We start from the raw sequence: 19,340 nt of genomic DNA, 5'->3' as shown, positions 1-19,340 counted from the left end.
CCAGATGACCTGGACACCAAGTGTCACTGGCAGCCCACCAGAGCCATGGCATCGCTTATGATCTGGTGTTTGATATCGGTGATTGGGTGAGTTGCCGTATGGGCGCATCGTTGATCACCTTTCTCGCTGCCTCAATAAAGCTTTTGTTGTCAGACTCCATTACTGCTCAGACCACATGCACTTCTATTGAATGTAGTATGAGACATGCGGAACTGGAATTGTGTAGGGGCTATTCTGGTCCCCTATGTCTGGGAGAAAAGAAAGGTGAACTTCCTTGTCTGACACGTGACTTAATTAAGGCAAATACTTTCATTAGGTTGTTAGAATTTTGGACTAGCTCATACAGAAGAGCAGCCACTTTCTCTTGCCTTTGTTTCTAAATGCCATTCTACATGAAGCAGTTGCTTTCTTGTGAAGCACAATGTTATGAATAAATCTGTTCTGTCCGTACAAAGCAATCAGGCTTGCTAGTCTGTCCAGCTTCATCACTTGGGTCACCAAAATGACATACAGCTTGCAAGCTAAGCGTATGTGTCTCACATTTTGTCTCAACTTTGAAAGATGTATATTATTAATAAGAATAATAGGCACAAGTGAACATCTAACATACTTTTGCCAGTAGTGAAATGGAAGGGAGGACTGCTCTTACGCACTAATAGACTGGACAGTAGCCAGTGTGATGGCTCAGTGCTTTAGAGACAGGACAAGATGGCCTCGCAAAACAGGGACTTGGCTGCTCTGTATCTTTCTTTTCAGAACTGTGATAGGGTATGGTGGCAAAGTGCGTGCTTTGGTTTGTTTTCATTTGGTTCTTTGGATAGTAAAATGTTTTTGTAAAGGATATGAAAACAGGAACATTATACCTTTTGTAATCTGGGAAATTGAATGAAATTAATGGGAATGGTGAAATTATTTTGTCAAGTGGGTATAATATTGGGGTGAAGTTCTGACGCAGCTGAAGTAAAAGGGAATTTTACCACTGAAAACAAAAGGGTCAGGGTTTCCCCTGCAGGGTTTAAGTCCCAGTATCTCTGAAACCAAGCATTCCTAGAGTACGAATTATTCACAGTTACACTGGAAATTTAGCAGCATTATCAAATGCAGTCATGATTATACTATTACATTTCTTTGTGCGTAATGTCAAGTCCCACATCTGTGTGCACTTTGCACTAGTTCAGCACAAAGAACGGTGCACGTTGTCTTCAGAGATGGATTCTTAAGGGGATAAATTGATGGAGCATGAGCTGCATGCCTTGCAGGATGAGATACTTAAAAATATTCTTATCTTTAGAACTCATTTGAAAAAATAATCTCACCTTGTAATATCCTGAAAGCAATGAGACTTTACTATTGATCTTTACTCATGAGAAAAGGATAACAGAGATGCAGTCGACAAGAAAAGTCATTGATACTTCTGGTAATGTTTATCACAGTTGTAAAAAAGCACAGTGATAGAAATTTTTTCACGTGTACACCTTTGTGTAAACATTTAAGTACAAACAGATGTATCTGCGTAGATAACTCCTTTTCCTCTATGTTGTTACGCCTCTGGGAAGCACATTGCAGGGCTGGGACTTTTCAGAATATAAATTTATCAAAACCGCTATGATTAATTAATCAGTCAATCTGCTTAAGAAACCAGGAAAGGTACAAGCCCATCGCATTTGTCAGTACACCATTTGTAGTATGCTCGGGAAACTGTATTTTCAGAAAGTCCCAAACTCAGTTTTAAATGATTCTCTTTGCTCACTTTTTAATGGAAAGGTAACTTTTCAGAATCTAGACCCTTTTTAAATGGAAAATGTGCAATATTATCTAAGGAAAGTATGAAGTTGATTTACTATGCATGATTTTTTCAGTTCTTTGTACACATTCAGTATGGTTACATTTTTGCTCAGGACGCATATATATTTTTTTCTGCTGAACTTTTCTCGATTGCTTTTTTATCAGGTTTACAAATCAAATCAAACAGGTATATTGCAGAGCTCTCTGATATTATTTTCTGCGCTTATAGCACAATGTATTGAGTTATGCTTGCTCATGTACTGCTGCTGCTATTCTCTCCAGATTGAGAGAGAATGACTGTGGGGGCTGTAAATTCACTTGGCTTCCAGCACCACTGGTTAAATCAAGAGCCCTGTTCAGGCTAGAGAAGAGACAGAGCAAGTGTTCATTACACAAATCAATTTGGTCAAAAGTACAGCACAGTGGGTACTCAACCATTGCTCACATAATATTGTCAACTTAATCAAATAATGCCTAGAAGACATTCACAAGCTCTTTCTCTCTGAGAAATAACTTGATTGGTGCAGCAGGAAAAAACAGGTGCTGTTTTGCGCCTTTTTTTTTTTTTTTTAATTTAATGAGCTTTTTTTAAAATTTAAAATTCTAAAGAGCTTTACCTTTATGCAGGTATGTATACATGAGAAACTCAGTGTAGCACTAAGTTTGGCATTGAATATATTTTAAAAAATAATGTATTGCTTTTCTTCTCTTTCTTTTTCTTCCTGTAAATATTTTACAGGTTATTCCTACTAGAATTAGGCTGTTCTTCCTCTAGACTTGGTGTGGGTTTAAAAAATGTGCAACCAATTTGTATTTGTTTACAGATTATAGAAGAATGATCAAGACTTGGTAAAGCTTTTTCAAGTTATTCTAATACAACATATTTTCAGTTTGTCCAGGAAGAGATAATAGGTTTAGTTCAATTTTAGGCATTCCTACTGATCCATTTACTCTTTAAAAGCTGAGATTGAGGACAGCGTTCTTTTTGTAGTGGCATGCAAACCGCTATTCTGTGACAGCGTTTCATTACATTTAAAACAGGGTTTGAGGGTGAAAGATTTTGTCTACACCACCATTGTTGTGTAGAAAATGAAAGAGATTAGTCAATGAAAAAGAATGGAAGGAAAGTGTAACACAATTCCAGTGTAAGAAACATTATAGGACGGACTGTCTTCAGTAATAGACGGAAGGGGATACAGAAAATTTGTATTTGCTGGGATGGAGAATGGAATTGGTTTTTCTGCCCAAACGGTACACACAAGGCCCTCTCTGAGTTCAGGGTCACTGAACATTCTGTTTTATTGCATGCGGTGCCTTTGCCACAAGTGCTAAGGATGGGAGGTGACACTCTTGTGTCCAGGCAGGAGTAACCTGGGAAATGGGTTTGTGTTAGACCTGGATGAAGGTTTTAAAGCATACTTCCCCGCCCCCCAATAATATATTTCTAGGTGAAATGTATTGCAAATTTGGATTAGTGAGGTCTTAAAAATAGGTGGGGGGAGATAATATTTTCTCCAGATAGGAAATTTTAAAATTTCCTATTTTATCCAGAAGAACATCTTGTTTAGCAGTTTTGTTCACTTTTATACACTTTTAAAATTCTTGGGAAAAAGCTAGAAAGTAAAACAAAAAAATTTATTTGCTGAAATGTTTTAGAAAATGGTTCTTTTCAGTTAAATTATGGCTTTTTTGGTAAATTATAGTAGCTTCTTCCGATATCAGAAATTCGTAGTGCAGGTCGATCCTGAGGCAACACACTGGATCATGTGTTCTGTGATTGTGAGAGGGAATGATCTAGGACTCTTCATGGTTCACTTGCCCCAAAAGGAGCACAGCTCTTAAAGAACTAGATATGCTCCACAGGTGCTTCCGGAGTACAGCGCAGGCCACTACACGCATTTGCAAAGTCACTACAAAACAAATTTTGTTAAGAATCATGCATGCCTGTTGCCAGTTGCTAGAAGGAACTTCTTCAACCACTAAACTTCTAAAAACTTGCAACATAACTGGCACTCCCCATTTTTCATTGCATTTAACCTCCTCTCAGTGAAAACGGAAGAATTGGTAATAGTGACAGTTGTGGAAAAACTAGGCTGGCCAAAATAAATAGTGTTTTAAATTGATTTTAAGAACTTGACTTCAGTGTGAAGTCTTTTTAAGAATTTGAGTGAAGTCTTTCAAGAATAGAAGATTTCTGTTTCTAGAACTGAGTTAAGGAGATTAAAAATTAGTATTTTGGTAAAGATAATTTATTTACAAAACATTAGATTTTATTTCAGCTGTCCTGATGATGGATTTGCTTAAAAAGTATACTGTATATTTATACTGAAAGTGTCTTATATGAAATATAAAAGCATTTTCTGAAACACCCTCTTTGATTTGGGTTTGCTTACCTGTAAGAATGGTTTAAATTTTAATTTATTCTAACACCTAAACCTTCAGTAGCTCACTGAAGTAGAGAGAGTTCATCTCAATTTATGTCTGTGTATGTGAGAATTTGGTCTTCTATTTCTGTATTCTGTATTTATAACTTTCATTATAAGTTTTAAGACTATCATATATTAAGATTCTTTAATATTCTATAATTGCAAATATGTGGTGGAATGGGAACCAAAAGCAGTATGTGTGATTTGGGCAGAAAAGGCAAGGAGTATGACAGCCCTAGGTGGTGACGCACTGAAAGAGAGAGAGAAGAGCAAATCAGTAGAAACAAATTCCTATAAAATATGGATAAATATTGAAGACAACTGAGACTCAAAGGGAAGTTCTATATCAGATGTAACTTGCATTAGCTTCAGTAACAATGTTTTCTGAATGCAGACTAGTGAAGGATTTTCTTTTCTGTGTCATTTTTTCCTGAGTATATTTCAAACTGGCAGAGAATTACTTCAGATATTTTAATGAAAGATCGTATACAAGGGCATCTGATTTTAGTACTAGTTTTCTTAAAATCTTTGTTATTATTTACACCTCCACACGCTTCTGGTAGCCGATTTGATAATTTAAGTGATAAATATTAATATGATTCTATACTTAGGCAATATTATGAACATATCTTTTTCATTTAAATTGGATAGCTCAAGAAGTTGGTTTCATGGTGTTTGTTTCTCTGAGGGGTTAGATATATTTCCTCATTTTTTGTGTTAAATAGTTTCTCTTCAATATTTATGAGATGATAAGGCAAAACATTTTTATTAAAATGGAGATATGTATGTATTGAATAAGACTGGACAAAGGTCAAGAGAAAAGTGAACTATAAAGAGAACTATCAACGAATAATAATACCATGACACAGGGTCTTAAGATAGAGAGGAATATTTATTCTCTGAAATGATAAATTAAAATTGACATATGAAGACATATTTCTGCGTAGAGATGTAGGCATGCCTCACGTGATTTTCTCTGAATGTTGTCCATAGCTAAATTAAATTTCGCCAAGATTAAACTTGTTTAGCTCATATATATCGATTGAGCTAGAAATTATTATGGAAAATTGAACATCTCAATTCTGTATGAAGTGCCTGCAAATGCAATCAACAGTCGTTAAAGGATTCAAGTTTCAGCAACTTATTTTAACATTTATAACATAAAATGGTGCTGGAAACTTGCAATTGTGTGCAATTGTGTATTAATAAATATCCATAGCAAACGTTTTTACATAAATAAGATTTTGTAGCAGCGTCTGTCATTTTTATAGTCAATAGGATGCCAAAGTTTTCATCCTGTGGTTCCCTCCAGGCAATACTCATCAATAATCTGCTAAAATATGTAACTGTTTATTAGGTTTTTAAAATTAGAAATACGTTCTCAGTGGAACCAGAAAAAAAGCCATGCCGCAAATCGGTGGAAATGACCTTTTGGTGAAGATGACAAATAGCGTCTTAAACCTCAGAGCTACAAACTAACCTGATACAGTGCTGACTGACATGCATAGGAAAAAAGCCAATCTGTAGGAATTTTCAAGGGTGCTGAGAACCTGCAGTTACCACAGATTTCTTGTAGCACTAAGGGTCTGTATTACCAGTGCTTTCAGCTCCCAGTGCATTTGTAGCTTTAGTTCTTGGTCTACCTGTTTAGAAAAACAGCTTATTTTAAAATTATTTGAACTGTCACATGCTGGATTTTTTTTGTAATAGCTTTAACAGTTATGGAGCATGATGTAGTGTTCTAGAAATGTTTAGGAACTTTACAGGCTCATTGATGCTTCCTGCAGCCAGTCAATTGAGATTGCTATTGGAATGTGCTGGTGACAAGTTCTGCGACTGAACGTAGAAAAAGCAACCAGGAGAGAGGTTCTTCTAGAGGGGATTCGAGCCGGGTTGGAGAAGCTGATAGTTAATGCCAGGCTAGAGGGAATCTTTGAGAGTGAATATGAAATACAATCTTGGGAAGAAGGGTAAGAGAACCTTTCTTCTTTGCATGATTCCTCACTGTAGAAGTCAGCCTCAGCCAGGTGATTATTACAATAATTTCCCAACTGTCAAAAAAGTTGTCAGTCTCTAAGAGGGAAGAAACCAATTAAAGAATATTCAGGTAGGTTAGGTGTGGTTGGGTTTTTTCAGTTAACTGTTTCTAATTAGCTCCGTTCCAAGGTATTTAAAGATTAAACTGATAATATTTTGGAGCCACTAGTGTCTGTCTCTGTTACCTTGTGGAGAATGAGTAGAGGTACTGGAGAACTGGAGCAGAGGAGATGTAATGCCAGTGTTTAAAGAGGAGGGAGAGAAAAGTGTTGGTTATATAGGCTAAAAGGGATGTGCTGTCATCAGAGTTTCAGTCCTAGGAAAATACTGGAACAAGGAAATGCACACTGCATTTGTAACACCTGAAAGTACAATAAGAATAGCCATCAGCACGGATTTGTCACAAAGATACAGTCTTTTACTTCTACAGTGGCCTTGTGGGCAGAGGAAAAGCCTTGAAAGCTATATTTCACTTTTCATAAGGCTTTGACACTTTCACACAAGACATGCTTTTAAGCAAGCTGGGAAATATGGTAAACATGCAACTACAATAGGCTGGGTGGAAAACTAGAAACTGTGTTTAAGAAGTAGCTTGCTATCAAAATGAGAAGATTTATTAAAAGGAGTTCTGCAGGGATTTGTGGTGACTCAGTGTTTTTCAGTATTTTTATTAATGATCTGAATGATGGAATAGAATGTATACTTATTAAATTTGCAACAATACCAAGCGGGGAAGGACTGCAAGTACATTGCAGGACAGGATTCGAATTCAAAATAATCTTGATAAATTGTAGGTATCATCTGGAAAAATAAGATGCTATTCAAAACCATCAAATGCAAGGTGTTTACACAGCAATAACAAACTGCACAAATACAGCATGGAAAATCACTGGTTAGAGAGAAGTTCCATAAAGAAGATTATAATGGATCAGAATGTGTATATGAATTTACATTGCGTCTTCTGTAGGAAAAAAAACCCAATACACACACAAGGAAAAGCAAGGACCACCAGATAGCAGATAGTTCCAGCAGTAAAACGTGTTGAATAGGTGGTTTATGAATTGTGATCTCTTCACAAAGTTAAATTCATGACTTTTTGATATGTGAAAGTAACTCTGATACAGCTTTGTACTCAAAAAATTAGGTCATATGTGAAAAAACACACAGCCTATACTCCCTTTTATGTAATTTCTGTATAACGATAAGGCTTAGGGGGGTTATTTATTTATTTGTTTTGCATAAAGCATAATAATTTGCTTGATTGAGTCAGGAGAGGGTATTGAAAGAGACCAAACCCATAACAGATCAGGACTTGTACTGATTGTACACTAGACTGCAGGGATGTAGCGAGGCTAATGTCCTATACCAACTTCAGTTAATTTTTAAAGAAATATCAAACACCAGTCTTTAGATCCTCTAGCAATGAAATATTCTCTTGAAATGTATTATTTATGTGTAAGGTAAATTTTATTCTAGCTCTTTGAGTCCACAGGGCTTTGAAACTTTCCTTTCTGGGATTTTGCAAAATCCAGCCTGTCCTCTGTCCTGTGTGTATTTTACCTCCTTGGTGTTACTTGGAAATGTTTTGTATAAGCGTCACATTCCAATTTCAATTTGCAGTTATCCTTCTCCAAATCTCCCAGGCTCATCCGTAGATTTCTGGATGATAATATGCTTTGTAAAGACACTGTTACATTGTCAAGCCTTTTAATATATTTTAAATGGTTTAGCTCTGTTAATTCTGCCACAAACTTCTTTAAGGGCATTTACAGGTATGAATCTTTGATGATAGTGACTTTCTGAAGTTTCTGGTTTTCAGTCTTCACTGCCCAAACTCTGAGACATTCTTTGCTGAAACTGTAAATTTCAGGCTTCTGTGAACGAAAGTGGTAAAATCAAAAAGAAATACCCAGAAAATAACAGTACCTGGATTTACCCACTTCACCATAATTCATCCTTCATTTTAGCATCATCTTCAGAAACCTCACTGGCTTTCTGTTGGCAATTTCAGCTTCTTGGTACGGAAGTTGCTCCTGATGTTTTGATATGCTAATAGTGCACGGTTCAACCCTCCTTCTCCTTGTTTCTCATCATTTATATTAATACAATGAACAGAAATTACTCTTTCCAATTTGTACTGATACAGTACGCTGATTATATAATTTCTTCCTGGGGCAGCCTTTGTTTCTGAAGCTGAACAGCACCTTCAGAATTCTTTAATTCTCTTCAGATTAATCTAATTGACCTTAAATTCTTCTGGAGTGTTGTATTTCAAGAGTTTCCAGTCCTTCATCCCCCACCTGCTCTCATACGCCAGATTTCCTTCGTATTTCTCTCCTTTTAAGGCCTGAAGGTAGAAAGTAATCTCTGTGGTATTTATGGATGGAACAGTTGTCTAAAATCTAAATTTTGAAATTTTGAGTTGGTTTTAGATAGCAAGAGATTAGCATGGAACATGTTTTTGTCTCTTAACAGCTATACAGCATGTTTAGTATTTAAATCACTAGAAATCTGTAAGGATGAACTGTTTAGTTTGTGGGACGCTGCCTGTGAGTTCGGGGGGTAGCAGATGAGAGATGTGGTGGCACTGACTCAGTTTTAGGTTTACACTTGAGCTGTTCCCAGTTCCTTGTTTGGATCACTTGAAAATCCTTCTTTAGTGCACATAGAAGTTTGTATTTGTGTACGAGTATCATCATATCCCATGAAATGTAGACACTGCTGATGAACTGATGCTTCTGCAGGAATGATAAGAACCTTTGTTTGTGAAGTGTTCTTAGCACAGAAGTATAGGCAATGCAGGAAATTGTAGATGTTTGTACTTTGAATTTGAGAACATTTGCATTTACTGGGGAAGATGATGTTGCATTTAACTTGCTAGAATTAAATTTATATGTAGCTATTGCTGATGTAAGTTATGTATTCTGTTTGAGTTCTTTTGCTTCCTCCTTAACAGGCTTATTGGTACTAAAACTGTGTGGTAAGGTTTATTTTATTTAACCATTTTTATTTTGCTTAAAACTGTTGTCTCTTAAAAGAAATTTAATACTAGCAGGAAATGGAAGATTTCTTTTTTTTTTTTTTAAATGAAAAAAGTCAGAAAGACAAGCTGAACTGTAACATTAGAACAAAAGAGAAAAATGAATGCTTGGAAGATGAATATGCTCAGAAGGAAGAGGAAGGACAGAGAAAATAGAGTAACAGTTGTAAGATGATCCTTGTAGTTTCATTCAACTATTTTCTTTCCTCTTCTTTTTTTCCAAATCCCCTCTACCAGTGCGGAAGAAAATAACTATATAGGTTTGCATACCTATGCAAAATCTTTGTCTAGTGAATGTGTGCTGTACACACAGTGATTAATTAGGCACTGTATGATATCATTAAAGAACACAGCCCAGAAATTTCTGTAATATACTGATAGACCAGCATTGGTTAGTTTTACTTTTTGGATGAAGGACATGATGTTTTTTCCTAATCTCTTTAGGGGTTTATAATTCTGTTTGTTTGTTAAATTGTAATACACAGCAATGTCCTTCAATTATAAAATAGCATTTTAAAACTAGGGAACAGTATCCCTGTAAAAAGTACCATGATAGGATCTGATTTTGGTGAGAAAGAAAATCTGTAAAACTTTGATTCCAGGTCTCACTTTTATGTCAGGCAACCTTCACCACTGATTATACTTCTGTTCCCTTTCACAACTCAAGGCCTTTTCCATAATGGTGACCATTTTTCTAGACAAAATGACCCTCTAGTGCCCATTAGCACTGCTTATGAAATGGCAACTAGGATGTGATGTGTTACCTACCTCCTGCGTAGAAGTCCCAGTGGCCTCTGAATGAAAGTACTAATCTTATTTGAAAGTGTATTGCTTGCTTCTGCAAGTAGGCTGTTATTTGGACATGGAGATTCAGTTAGTTTCTTCCATTGGCAAACACCAATGAGGTTAAAGGGGTTTCAACAGTCTTATAATATAGGAAGACATATTTATTCATTTTTTAAAAATAGCTAAGAAAATCAACAAATAATAATCTCCTTCCTATTCTCCATTTTATTCCAAATACATGTTAAAAATAACACTGAAAACGTATACTGTTGAGACGGATACAGAAATGAATTTGGCTTTCATGTATTTCAACCTCTGGTATTCTTCAGTAACTTTGTCTGAGCAGATTTAACTCCTTTTTAGTCTTTTTTTTTTTTGAGAATTTAAGGCCACCACTTTATATTAAAATGGCAGAAATACTTACAGTCTGCTTTACTTTATTTTGCTTTACCCTTTTAGCAGACAGATGATGCAGCACAGACCGATGGCCAGCAACAGACACAACCTTCTGAAAACACAGAAAACAAATCACAGCCAAAACGGCTTCACGTCTCAAATATACCATTCAGATTCCGGGATCCAGATCTTAGACAAATGTTTGGTGTAAGTACTCATACTTTATTTATGCTTTTTTATATTTGCATTGCAATAGGTATTTCAGATTATAGGCAACCATGAGAGCAGTATCTCTGATTTAGGCTATTTAACCATTTTCAGTAAAGATTCTCTTTTCATTTGTTTATAACCAAACATCTGATTTGCCAGTCACAACTGGGAAAAGAAATTCTACTGATTCTGCTGTATGTGATACAGATGAGTGTATTCTGTGTTTTGTGCTGTTTTGTATTACATTCAAAGAAAGCTACCTACATTGGCCTAAATATTGAATGCATATATATTCCTGCTGTACACATCTGGATTTATATGCCTATATTTATTGATTTTGGAGAGCATGATGTAAAGTAGTCAATGCTTGACCTCATGAGCAAGGGACCCAAATCTATAGAAGTAAGACATGGGCTGAATTTAAGCAGGAAGTCCAGGAGTAGGAATCCTCACCCGTCCCGACAGGTATTGTAGGTCTGTAAGCTTCTATAAGTTTCTCAATTTTTGCTTTTGCCCAGGCCATTAGATACCTTCATGTGCATTGGCTGTGTTTCACACATCTCATACATGCCATCAATTGTAGGCTCATGACCATGAGAGGTTAGACCTGGTTTCTTCTGCCTGCTCCAAGAACTCAGGTTTATTTTGAAATGTCACTAAATAAAATCTAGAAATAGTGCTTGAACAGCTATTAGAACCCAGGTTTTCCTTTTCCCAATTAGTAGTCTTAAGTATTTGTGTTCCTCTTGCTTTCTTATTTCTGACTCACTAAAATTTAACTCTCTTCTGCGTTACAGTTTGTTATACAGTGCAGCATCAAGTACTTCATGGCACTATACTTGTCTCCATCTTTCATGTTCAGTTCAGATTTTTAAGTTCTTCTAATGTCTTTGTATGTGAATTAAGACATTCTGTTTTTCAGTATTTATTTGTATGAAGTGAAGGGAACAGTCGCTGGAAAAAGAATCCTGGTATAGTATTGGGAAATGAGAGTGACTGTTTTGCCGTATCTGACTTGCTACAAGTAACGTCCCCTAAATGCAGCTTACAGCACATCAGCAAAATAGCAGAAGGCATAATAATTAACACTCTAGGGAGAAATATGCAAATTTATTTAAATTAAACAAACCACTTAAAATAGATGGATTTTATTTGAAAGTACATTAAATGAAAAGTTGGTTGTTTTTTTTTTGAAGGATTGTAGTAATTTATAAGTGAATAAAAACTACATTTTGTTTCAATATTTCTAAGTCTTAGGTCTCAAAAGACTAACACCAGAGAATGGCTAGAGTTTTCCAGCTTTAGAATGACTTGGTAACAGTAAACTTTTAGCTTCTGATTTGATAGAAGTATTAAATTTCTGCAAGTGTGAGTTGAAATATCTGATATGAAATATGGTAACACTGCATCATGACCACATTATACACATAGCAGATGATCTTTTTACATGGACATAAATACAGCAGAGGAGGATTGTTTAAACATTAAGTCAATGCCTGCTTTTAGGCTAAAGTTGCAGTTAAAACATTAATTAGATGGTGAATGCAAGAACATAAAATAAGCCAAGGGATAACAAATGATGGTTGATTTTCATAACCAACTTTAATAAGCTAGAGAAGGAATACTGTCCTTTCTGGCCTGTAATTATTATATATTAAAATACTGAGGTATAGGCTCATTTCTGCAGTTCCTTGGACTATTGTTAGATTACTCTTCATTTGCCCGCCTCTAATTTCTGCCTTTTTATTTAATATATTGTGTCACTTATCAGTGTTAACACTGATCCATTCTGCCTGTTAATGACATACGAAATAACAGAAATGACCCACTGATACATTACAGTGTCATATCACAAAATGTGTCATATCAGAAAGTGTTCTAGCTAAACACTGCCCGAGTCAAACATTTACTCTCTTACTAAGGCAAGTCCAATGGAGCCTTTTTCTTTGGGATAGCACCTGTGGTCAAGTTTTGTGTGTGTGAACAATGCCTAGATGTTTGTGAGTGCTCTTGTAAGGTCAATAGTAATAACAGTTACTACTAATATCACAATAAAAGTGCAATTCTGAGCAGGGAAAAATCCCCAACAAGTAAGTATCCATTCTAGTTTTCCAAATTATACTCTCATAAGACAAGAATTGCTGAGGGAGTAATGGTTATCCCTTTTCAGCAAGGGTGGAGAGAAATCCTCACTCCTTGAGGCCAGTGACAAAACTCCCAGCTGGTTTAATCTTATTCCTGTAAAGCAGAAGTAACCAAACTCCTTTACCTGTCCTGGAAAGCATCTGCAAAAAGTCTTCTGAAACAAAGGTTCTTCAGAGGGAAGGATGACCAGAGGGTGACAGTGTTCCTGCAGCTGTTAATCCTGTCTTGTTAGTGATGTTTATTGCACTCCAAGCAAATTAACCAGTAGTATATTACGTATGAAAAAAATGGTGATGGCAGCTGGACTGGATGGATCACAAGGAAGTAACCTACTATGTACAAAGACAAAATAAAAAAAGGAAATTTGGGACTTTCACTTCACTGTGATCACAGTTTAATGATGATTTCCTCTTTGTCAGGTGGTTTCACTAAACTTAAAGTTCATAAATGCATATGTGGAATGATAGTGACAAGTGGAATGATACATACGATTTAGTTGTAATATTGATCTGGTGCCTCTTCAATGTGGCTTTTTTTATGCTTGACTATCTTTGATTTTATATTCTTTAACTTTTTTATGTGGTGCACCATTTTCTGAAACAAACATTTGTACTGTATATGATAGAAGTGTTGAAGTTATCTTATTTTCATGTAACTTTTCTATTTCTTTGCAGCAATTTGGTAAAATCTTAGATGTTGAAATTATTTTTAATGAGCGAGGCTCAAAGGTAAGCAGTTGAATTCACCCATGGAATTTTTTAATTTGTTTAAAATATTTATATGAGTAAAAGGAAACAACTGCACTGCTGTAAAAAATAACATCTGAAATTCCATGTTAGTGAAAACATCTTCTGAGCTGTCATTCAGTTTCCTAAGCAGCATGAAAATCATTGGACTCATTTTGTATCTTTTAAAGGGGGTAATTTTAGCTACTCCAAACTGTCATCTGTTTTATGGGAACGTTGATTTCTGCTGTCTTTATTCTTCAATGGTAATTATCTTGTTTATTTTACAAGATGAGTCCATACTTACAGATATTTGTAGGCAGGTTTGTATTAGTACAGGTATTTTTTCCCCTATTGAAATGAAAGATGATAATGATACCTAATAACTATCCTCTTTAGTAATTAGCTGAGAAAATATGTGATTGTTCTAGATTATCTAAGTGCAGATGTTTTCCTCTGTAGTTAAAGCTTCAGTACACCAACCCTTTGAAAACAATCTATTTTAACATTTATTTGATTAAAAGAGTTCTTATTGTATTGCAAACATTTAATTTTTTCTGAAAATTACTTTGCCTTAAATGCATACTTCAGTTTATTCAATACTTAAGAAATAAAGCAAGATAAGAATGGCTATGACTGCATTAGCATCGTTAGCTGCTGCAAAGCTGTAGCCCAGTATACTTCACCTATGATATCAGCTGCATTATAAGGGTTTCTGTATATGCCGTATGCATGATATCTTTCTCCTTTGCCTCCCATGTCAGACACACTAGAATGTTTATCCACCAATGCTTCAGTCTTCCTGTAACTCTTATATATGATTTATTATTAGCAATGGAATTCTTTTCCTATTATAGGCATACTGTAATCAGTCATTTTTTAAGAATCAGATATATCATAAATCTCTCTTAAATCAGATATATTTTGATTCTGTTAATTTTTCCCTTAATGTGTTTGTATTTGTATTCTAAATTTAAAGCCATCGCCTTTTTTTTAAATAGAATAGCTGAAATTTCCTGGTTTATATTCCGACATTATTCTGACATTCACTAAGGAGTGACCTTGCCTGCTAGCCCAAACCCAATTGCAACATCTACTGTTTTTTCAGTAAACACCCAAAATGTATGGAACGTGGTGGCTTAGAATCTCCTACTCTGGCTGAAATTTATTATCATTAAATTATGGCTGTTCAATAGTGTTTGCAAAAGATGTTGATTGTCCAGAACCTGCTTCTACTGGATAGTATTATAAATTTCAAAAGACATCCCAAACTTTGCCATCTTTGACTGGTTCTGTTGAAGATGGAGTTGAACTGAGTACACATGCCATGGTGGTGGTGGTTTACACATTTGTTTAGCTATTAAATCTTACATATGTAGGACTTTTAACCACCGTGTCTGCGTCAGACTGCATAAGTATAAGGCTTTTTTAAGATATTTGGGGGGTGGGTGAGGAGGTATTTCTGAATTGAGGTTTTTTTAATAGTGACCTTGCAGTAGTGAAAATATCCCAGTGCCTTGTGCTAAAAACAAGCTCCTAGAAAGGATTTCACAAGGAAGAGGTTTTTCTAGGTAGGCTTGTAATGTCAATACCTCAGTTACACACTTTGTGTTAGAGACTTGAAGACCTACTCTTATGAAATACCTTTACACTATCCAGCGCTCTGTTGGTGCATCCAAGCTGGCTTTGAGTAAGCTGCTGAAGATACTTAGAGCAGTTCTGCGATGCACCTCATTGCTTAGGTATGCTGCTTCTCATCTTGTTTAGAGTTATTTCAGGTATAGCTACATAGTATTTTGATTTGCAGAAGTACCTTTAGATTCTCTCAATTAAATAAAAAGTTAAAAAACAGGATTAGGAATAAGAGGAACTTTTTTTTTTTTTTTTAATCTGATCATTTCACGTCCATTCTGTAGGATTTAAGATGCACCAGATTAAAGTCCCGTTCCTGGCAGTGCTTATCTATGTTTTCATAAAATCCCACTGAAACTGAAAGGCCTACTAGGTGGTCTCAAACTGAATACAGGTAAAAAAGTTTACAGGATCAAAATTCAAATTTATTGCTAGCTACAGTTTGGCATAAAAGAATTGCTAGAAATTTTTTTTGTTTCTGTTTTTGTTTATTTCTTTTTATTCCAATAATTAATGTTTAAAAAGATTCTTGCAAAAACATCAGAAGTAAGCTCATTTTCCTACCGTAATAATTAAGAAAAATGGAATTGCAGATTCAAAAAACATAATGCTGCAGCACCACCATAAAGTATAAAATAATTTTGCAGAAGGGAGTCTCTCCCTAAAAGAAACCCTAAAACAATATAAGTTTCGTACTACAAATTTCTGTTTGGTTGGGGGCATAATAGTAATTAAGATAACTTTGCTAGAATTGTGTGGCAACACTGATGACATTTGAAACTCTTCTTTTTATAAGAATTGCAAGAATTTCAGTATTGTTTTGGTGTAGATCTTTCTTACAACCTGTGTTAAATAAATGAGGCTTACCTTTGCCAGTTCTTGAAGCTGTTGATTAAAGTAACGTTAAAAACTGCTGGTAACTTACCTTTCTCTGCGTTTACCACTCATCGTGGAAGGACAATTTGAAATATAGCTTCCACTACTGTGCATGTTTTAACGCTACTCTGCTGGTTTAACACTGAAGCTCTCCGTGGAGCTGTGAATGGCTTTTGTCTTGGTCACAATTGCAAGGCTGCAAAGAACAGGAACATCAACAAGTACCATTTTTTTACAGTTTAAATTAATGCTCTATGCAGCTATATACTACATATATACTTTTGTAAATCTGTTTGTGTGTATATGTATTACTATATATCTAGTATATTAACATCTATTTCTTCAAGTAAGAAGAGCTCCAAAGCATCTCCCAAATTAAAACAGAACCTTCTCACGTACTAACTTGGCTACTAAATCATTTGACAGGCTTTAAAAATAAAATGCAGAAATTTACATTACCAGTAAATAAAATACATAGTATACTAAGCTAAAGTAGCTGTTGAATCAGCTGTATATAAAGTTAATGTTAACGTGTTTGTGTAGATATTTGAATGTGTGATGAATGAATCTGTGTTCTATGATTGTGTTTCTGTGTCAGCTAGGTAAAATTAAAGATTTGCTTAAATAATAAGAGCTTAATTTAAATAGTGTTAATTATGAGAATAAGTACAACATAAGAAATTAAAAAATTACAATGAGTATTCTTTTCAGAATCTTTGAAGCTCCTGTCTTATCTTGGCTTGTGGCTCTACTTTATATCTTTTTCTAATTTTTTAATATAATTAGGTTTTTATCTTTCCCTTCAGTTGTTTGAAAAAAAAATTAACTGGTAGTGCTGGGAGCTAAGAAGACTGATTCAAAATTTTGACTAAACAACTCCCACAGAATGTTTGCAATTCTGAGAAGGGGCAGTTGCTCAGCAGGGGGAGCGGGGGGAACAGACAGAATTGGGGGAATTTATGCGATTGCATGGAGCTGGGCTTGTTGGATCAATAGTTTCAGTGACGTTTTCTGCTGTGAAATTTTCTTTATGGCATCTTAAATTATGAGGATTTTTTTACACATCTCTTACAGGATGGGAGGGAGCAGTTGAAGAAGAAATAAAAGTTTAAAGTTGAGGATGAGTTTAGGTATAAGAAAAGCCTATGCAGGCATCTAAAACATCGGGATTAGTACTGAGGAGGGGGATTTACTTTCTCTCGAACGCTCCTGGCGCTTTGGGGAAAAGAGAGTTACATCCTCAGTGTCTTGTGACAAGCAAGGTCGTGGCTTTGTGCTAAAATTGTGGAGGGTAGAGTGGAGAAAATGCATGGAATCAGGGGTTCTGAGAATGGCTTCAGCTAGAGGTGGAACTGCTGATAGAACACTTCTGAGCTCAGGCTTCAGTGTGCCTTTAAAAGAGAAAAGGGCAGCAGACTGTGTTTAAGCTACTTTGACGAGAATGGAACATAAACTCCTACTGTATAGAAATGTCACTTTCTATGTTATGAGCTGGCATAAAGAAATGTGTTCTTTGAGTAGGTAAAATAACCCAAATAACTTGCATAATGATCCTGGTAGTTTCTTAACTCTTTTTGTTGATTAATTACTTTTGTAGTTCGTATCCATTCTTCTTTGTATAAAAGGTATAAATAAATGTGTAAATATCTTCACTTCCTTTTTTTTCCCCTTCTTTTTTATCGATATTTTTTTTTTTTAATCAGTCACTATGTACATAATAGGTAGAACTGCAGAGAGTAAGTGGGTGAATACTGACCACAAAGGCTAGCGCATGGACTGGAGAATGAGGAGACATGATGCATGGCTTATTGCTGAGGAACGGGACAGAGGAAAGCTTTAACTCCATAGTTCACACTAAAGTAACAGTAAAGAAACAGGTTGTAGTAAGACCTCAAATATGTGCAGCAGTGCCTATTCTTTATAAAGTGGTCATGTGTAACTTGCAAATGTTTCTTGTTATGAAACACCAAGGATATAGAAGCTTATTTGTTCGGATGACTTTGGGAAAGCATGCAAAGGCATTGTAGTGGTAACATAAGAATTACTTCAAAGGGTTGGTGTATGCTTCTAAAATGTTTTTCGATGTCTGATTTTTTCAAAAATATTTACCATTGTAAACAGTGTTTAATTTAACTTAGCACAATAAAAAGAATTTTAGTAGGATTGGAAATGTTTGTTTAGCCTAAAACTGTAAAGCAAAGCATTTGTCATAGGCAGAGTTTCGTATTTTCGAGTATTCTCCTGTCCCACTAACATGGGCTGGAGTTTTACCAGTTGCATGTTCTATATGTGGAAAGATACAGAAATAGTAAATGAACGAGTTAAACTTATTCAAAACGTTTGCATTTTTATTCCTTTATCAGAGTTTCTTTTTCTATTCACATCATGTGATTTTATTTGATCTGTTAATACAAGAAAGTTTCTACTTTGTTCCAAAAGTACTTTTGTTTTGTTGGTGGTTTTCTTTTCTTTTTTTCTTTTATAAAAAAATAAGTAAAGGCTGTATAGTTTGACAAAAGTTTAAGTTACCCTAGTGTTGCATGGGAACAATGTTTCTTATGATCACAACAGCATGATTAAGTAGGCAATGTTTTAGAGTATATTGACATTCAGTGTTGAATTTTGTGCACATGTTTTTTATTTCGTTGAGATATCTGCATGTCATTAAAATGTGGTTCATTTTCTTTTCTCATTAGTTCATTTTTTTCTGTGTGAAGACACTGTAATTTATTTTACTTTCATTTTCTTATTGTTAGATTTATTTTCCTGTGTAGTGACATGTAGAAAGGTATTTTTGGTATCATTCTTTGAATTTCTCAGAGGGTATTATCTAACTGATGACAGAAAAAATTTGTTCACATTTGTCGCTTATTTATTGCACATCTCAATACAATTATAATTTTTCTAATTTGCATGTTACAGAAATGAAGCAAGGACAAGAAAATATTAAATTAAAGAGAGAGAACATAAGCAAACAAGTGGTCATTGACTGAAATAATAATGTGCATGTTGTTTTCCCCCCTTCTCCCTCCTGCATGCAGGGATTTGGTTTCGTAACTTTCGAAAATAGTGCTGATGCGGACAGGGCGAGGGAGAAATTACACGGCACCGTGGTAGAGGGCCGTAAAATCGAGGTGCATGTTCAAAATATTTTCCTTTTCATCTTTTTTATAAATGTCTGCTTCACTCTCATTTGTTGTTTCAGATGCATCATTGGTGTCTTCTGTGTGCTCCCCTTTCCCCTTCCCATTGTTTATATATATATTTATATATAAAGAGAGA

The 19,340-nt window shown here is 35.2% G+C and overlaps 1 protein-coding gene across 9 annotated transcripts in view; it reads left to right on the top strand.

Moving 5' to 3' along the window:
* Positions 1-19,340, top strand: part of RBFOX1 (RNA binding fox-1 homolog 1) — a 292,969-nt gene that overhangs the window by 181,195 nt on the left and 92,434 nt on the right. For 8 of the 9 annotated variants that reach the window (XM_072877915.1, XM_072877921.1, XM_072877919.1 and 5 more), the window contains 3 exons: positions 10,534-10,677; positions 13,500-13,553; positions 19,100-19,192. In XM_072877915.1, the coding sequence (XP_072734016.1) occupies positions 10,534-10,677; positions 13,500-13,553; positions 19,100-19,192 (291 nt within the window). The remainder of the gene's footprint in view (positions 1-10,533; positions 10,678-13,499; positions 13,554-19,099; positions 19,193-19,340) is intronic. The other variant, XM_072877924.1, reaches the window with a different exon arrangement.

This window comes from Ciconia boyciana, chromosome 13 (assembly GCF_034638445.1).
Source record: "Ciconia boyciana chromosome 13, ASM3463844v1, whole genome shotgun sequence".
NCBI lineage: Eukaryota > Metazoa > Chordata > Aves > Ciconiiformes > Ciconiidae > Ciconia > Ciconia boyciana.
The sequence above is the reverse complement of the archived record's forward strand: the minus strand, read 5'-3'. Positions and strand labels throughout refer to the sequence as shown.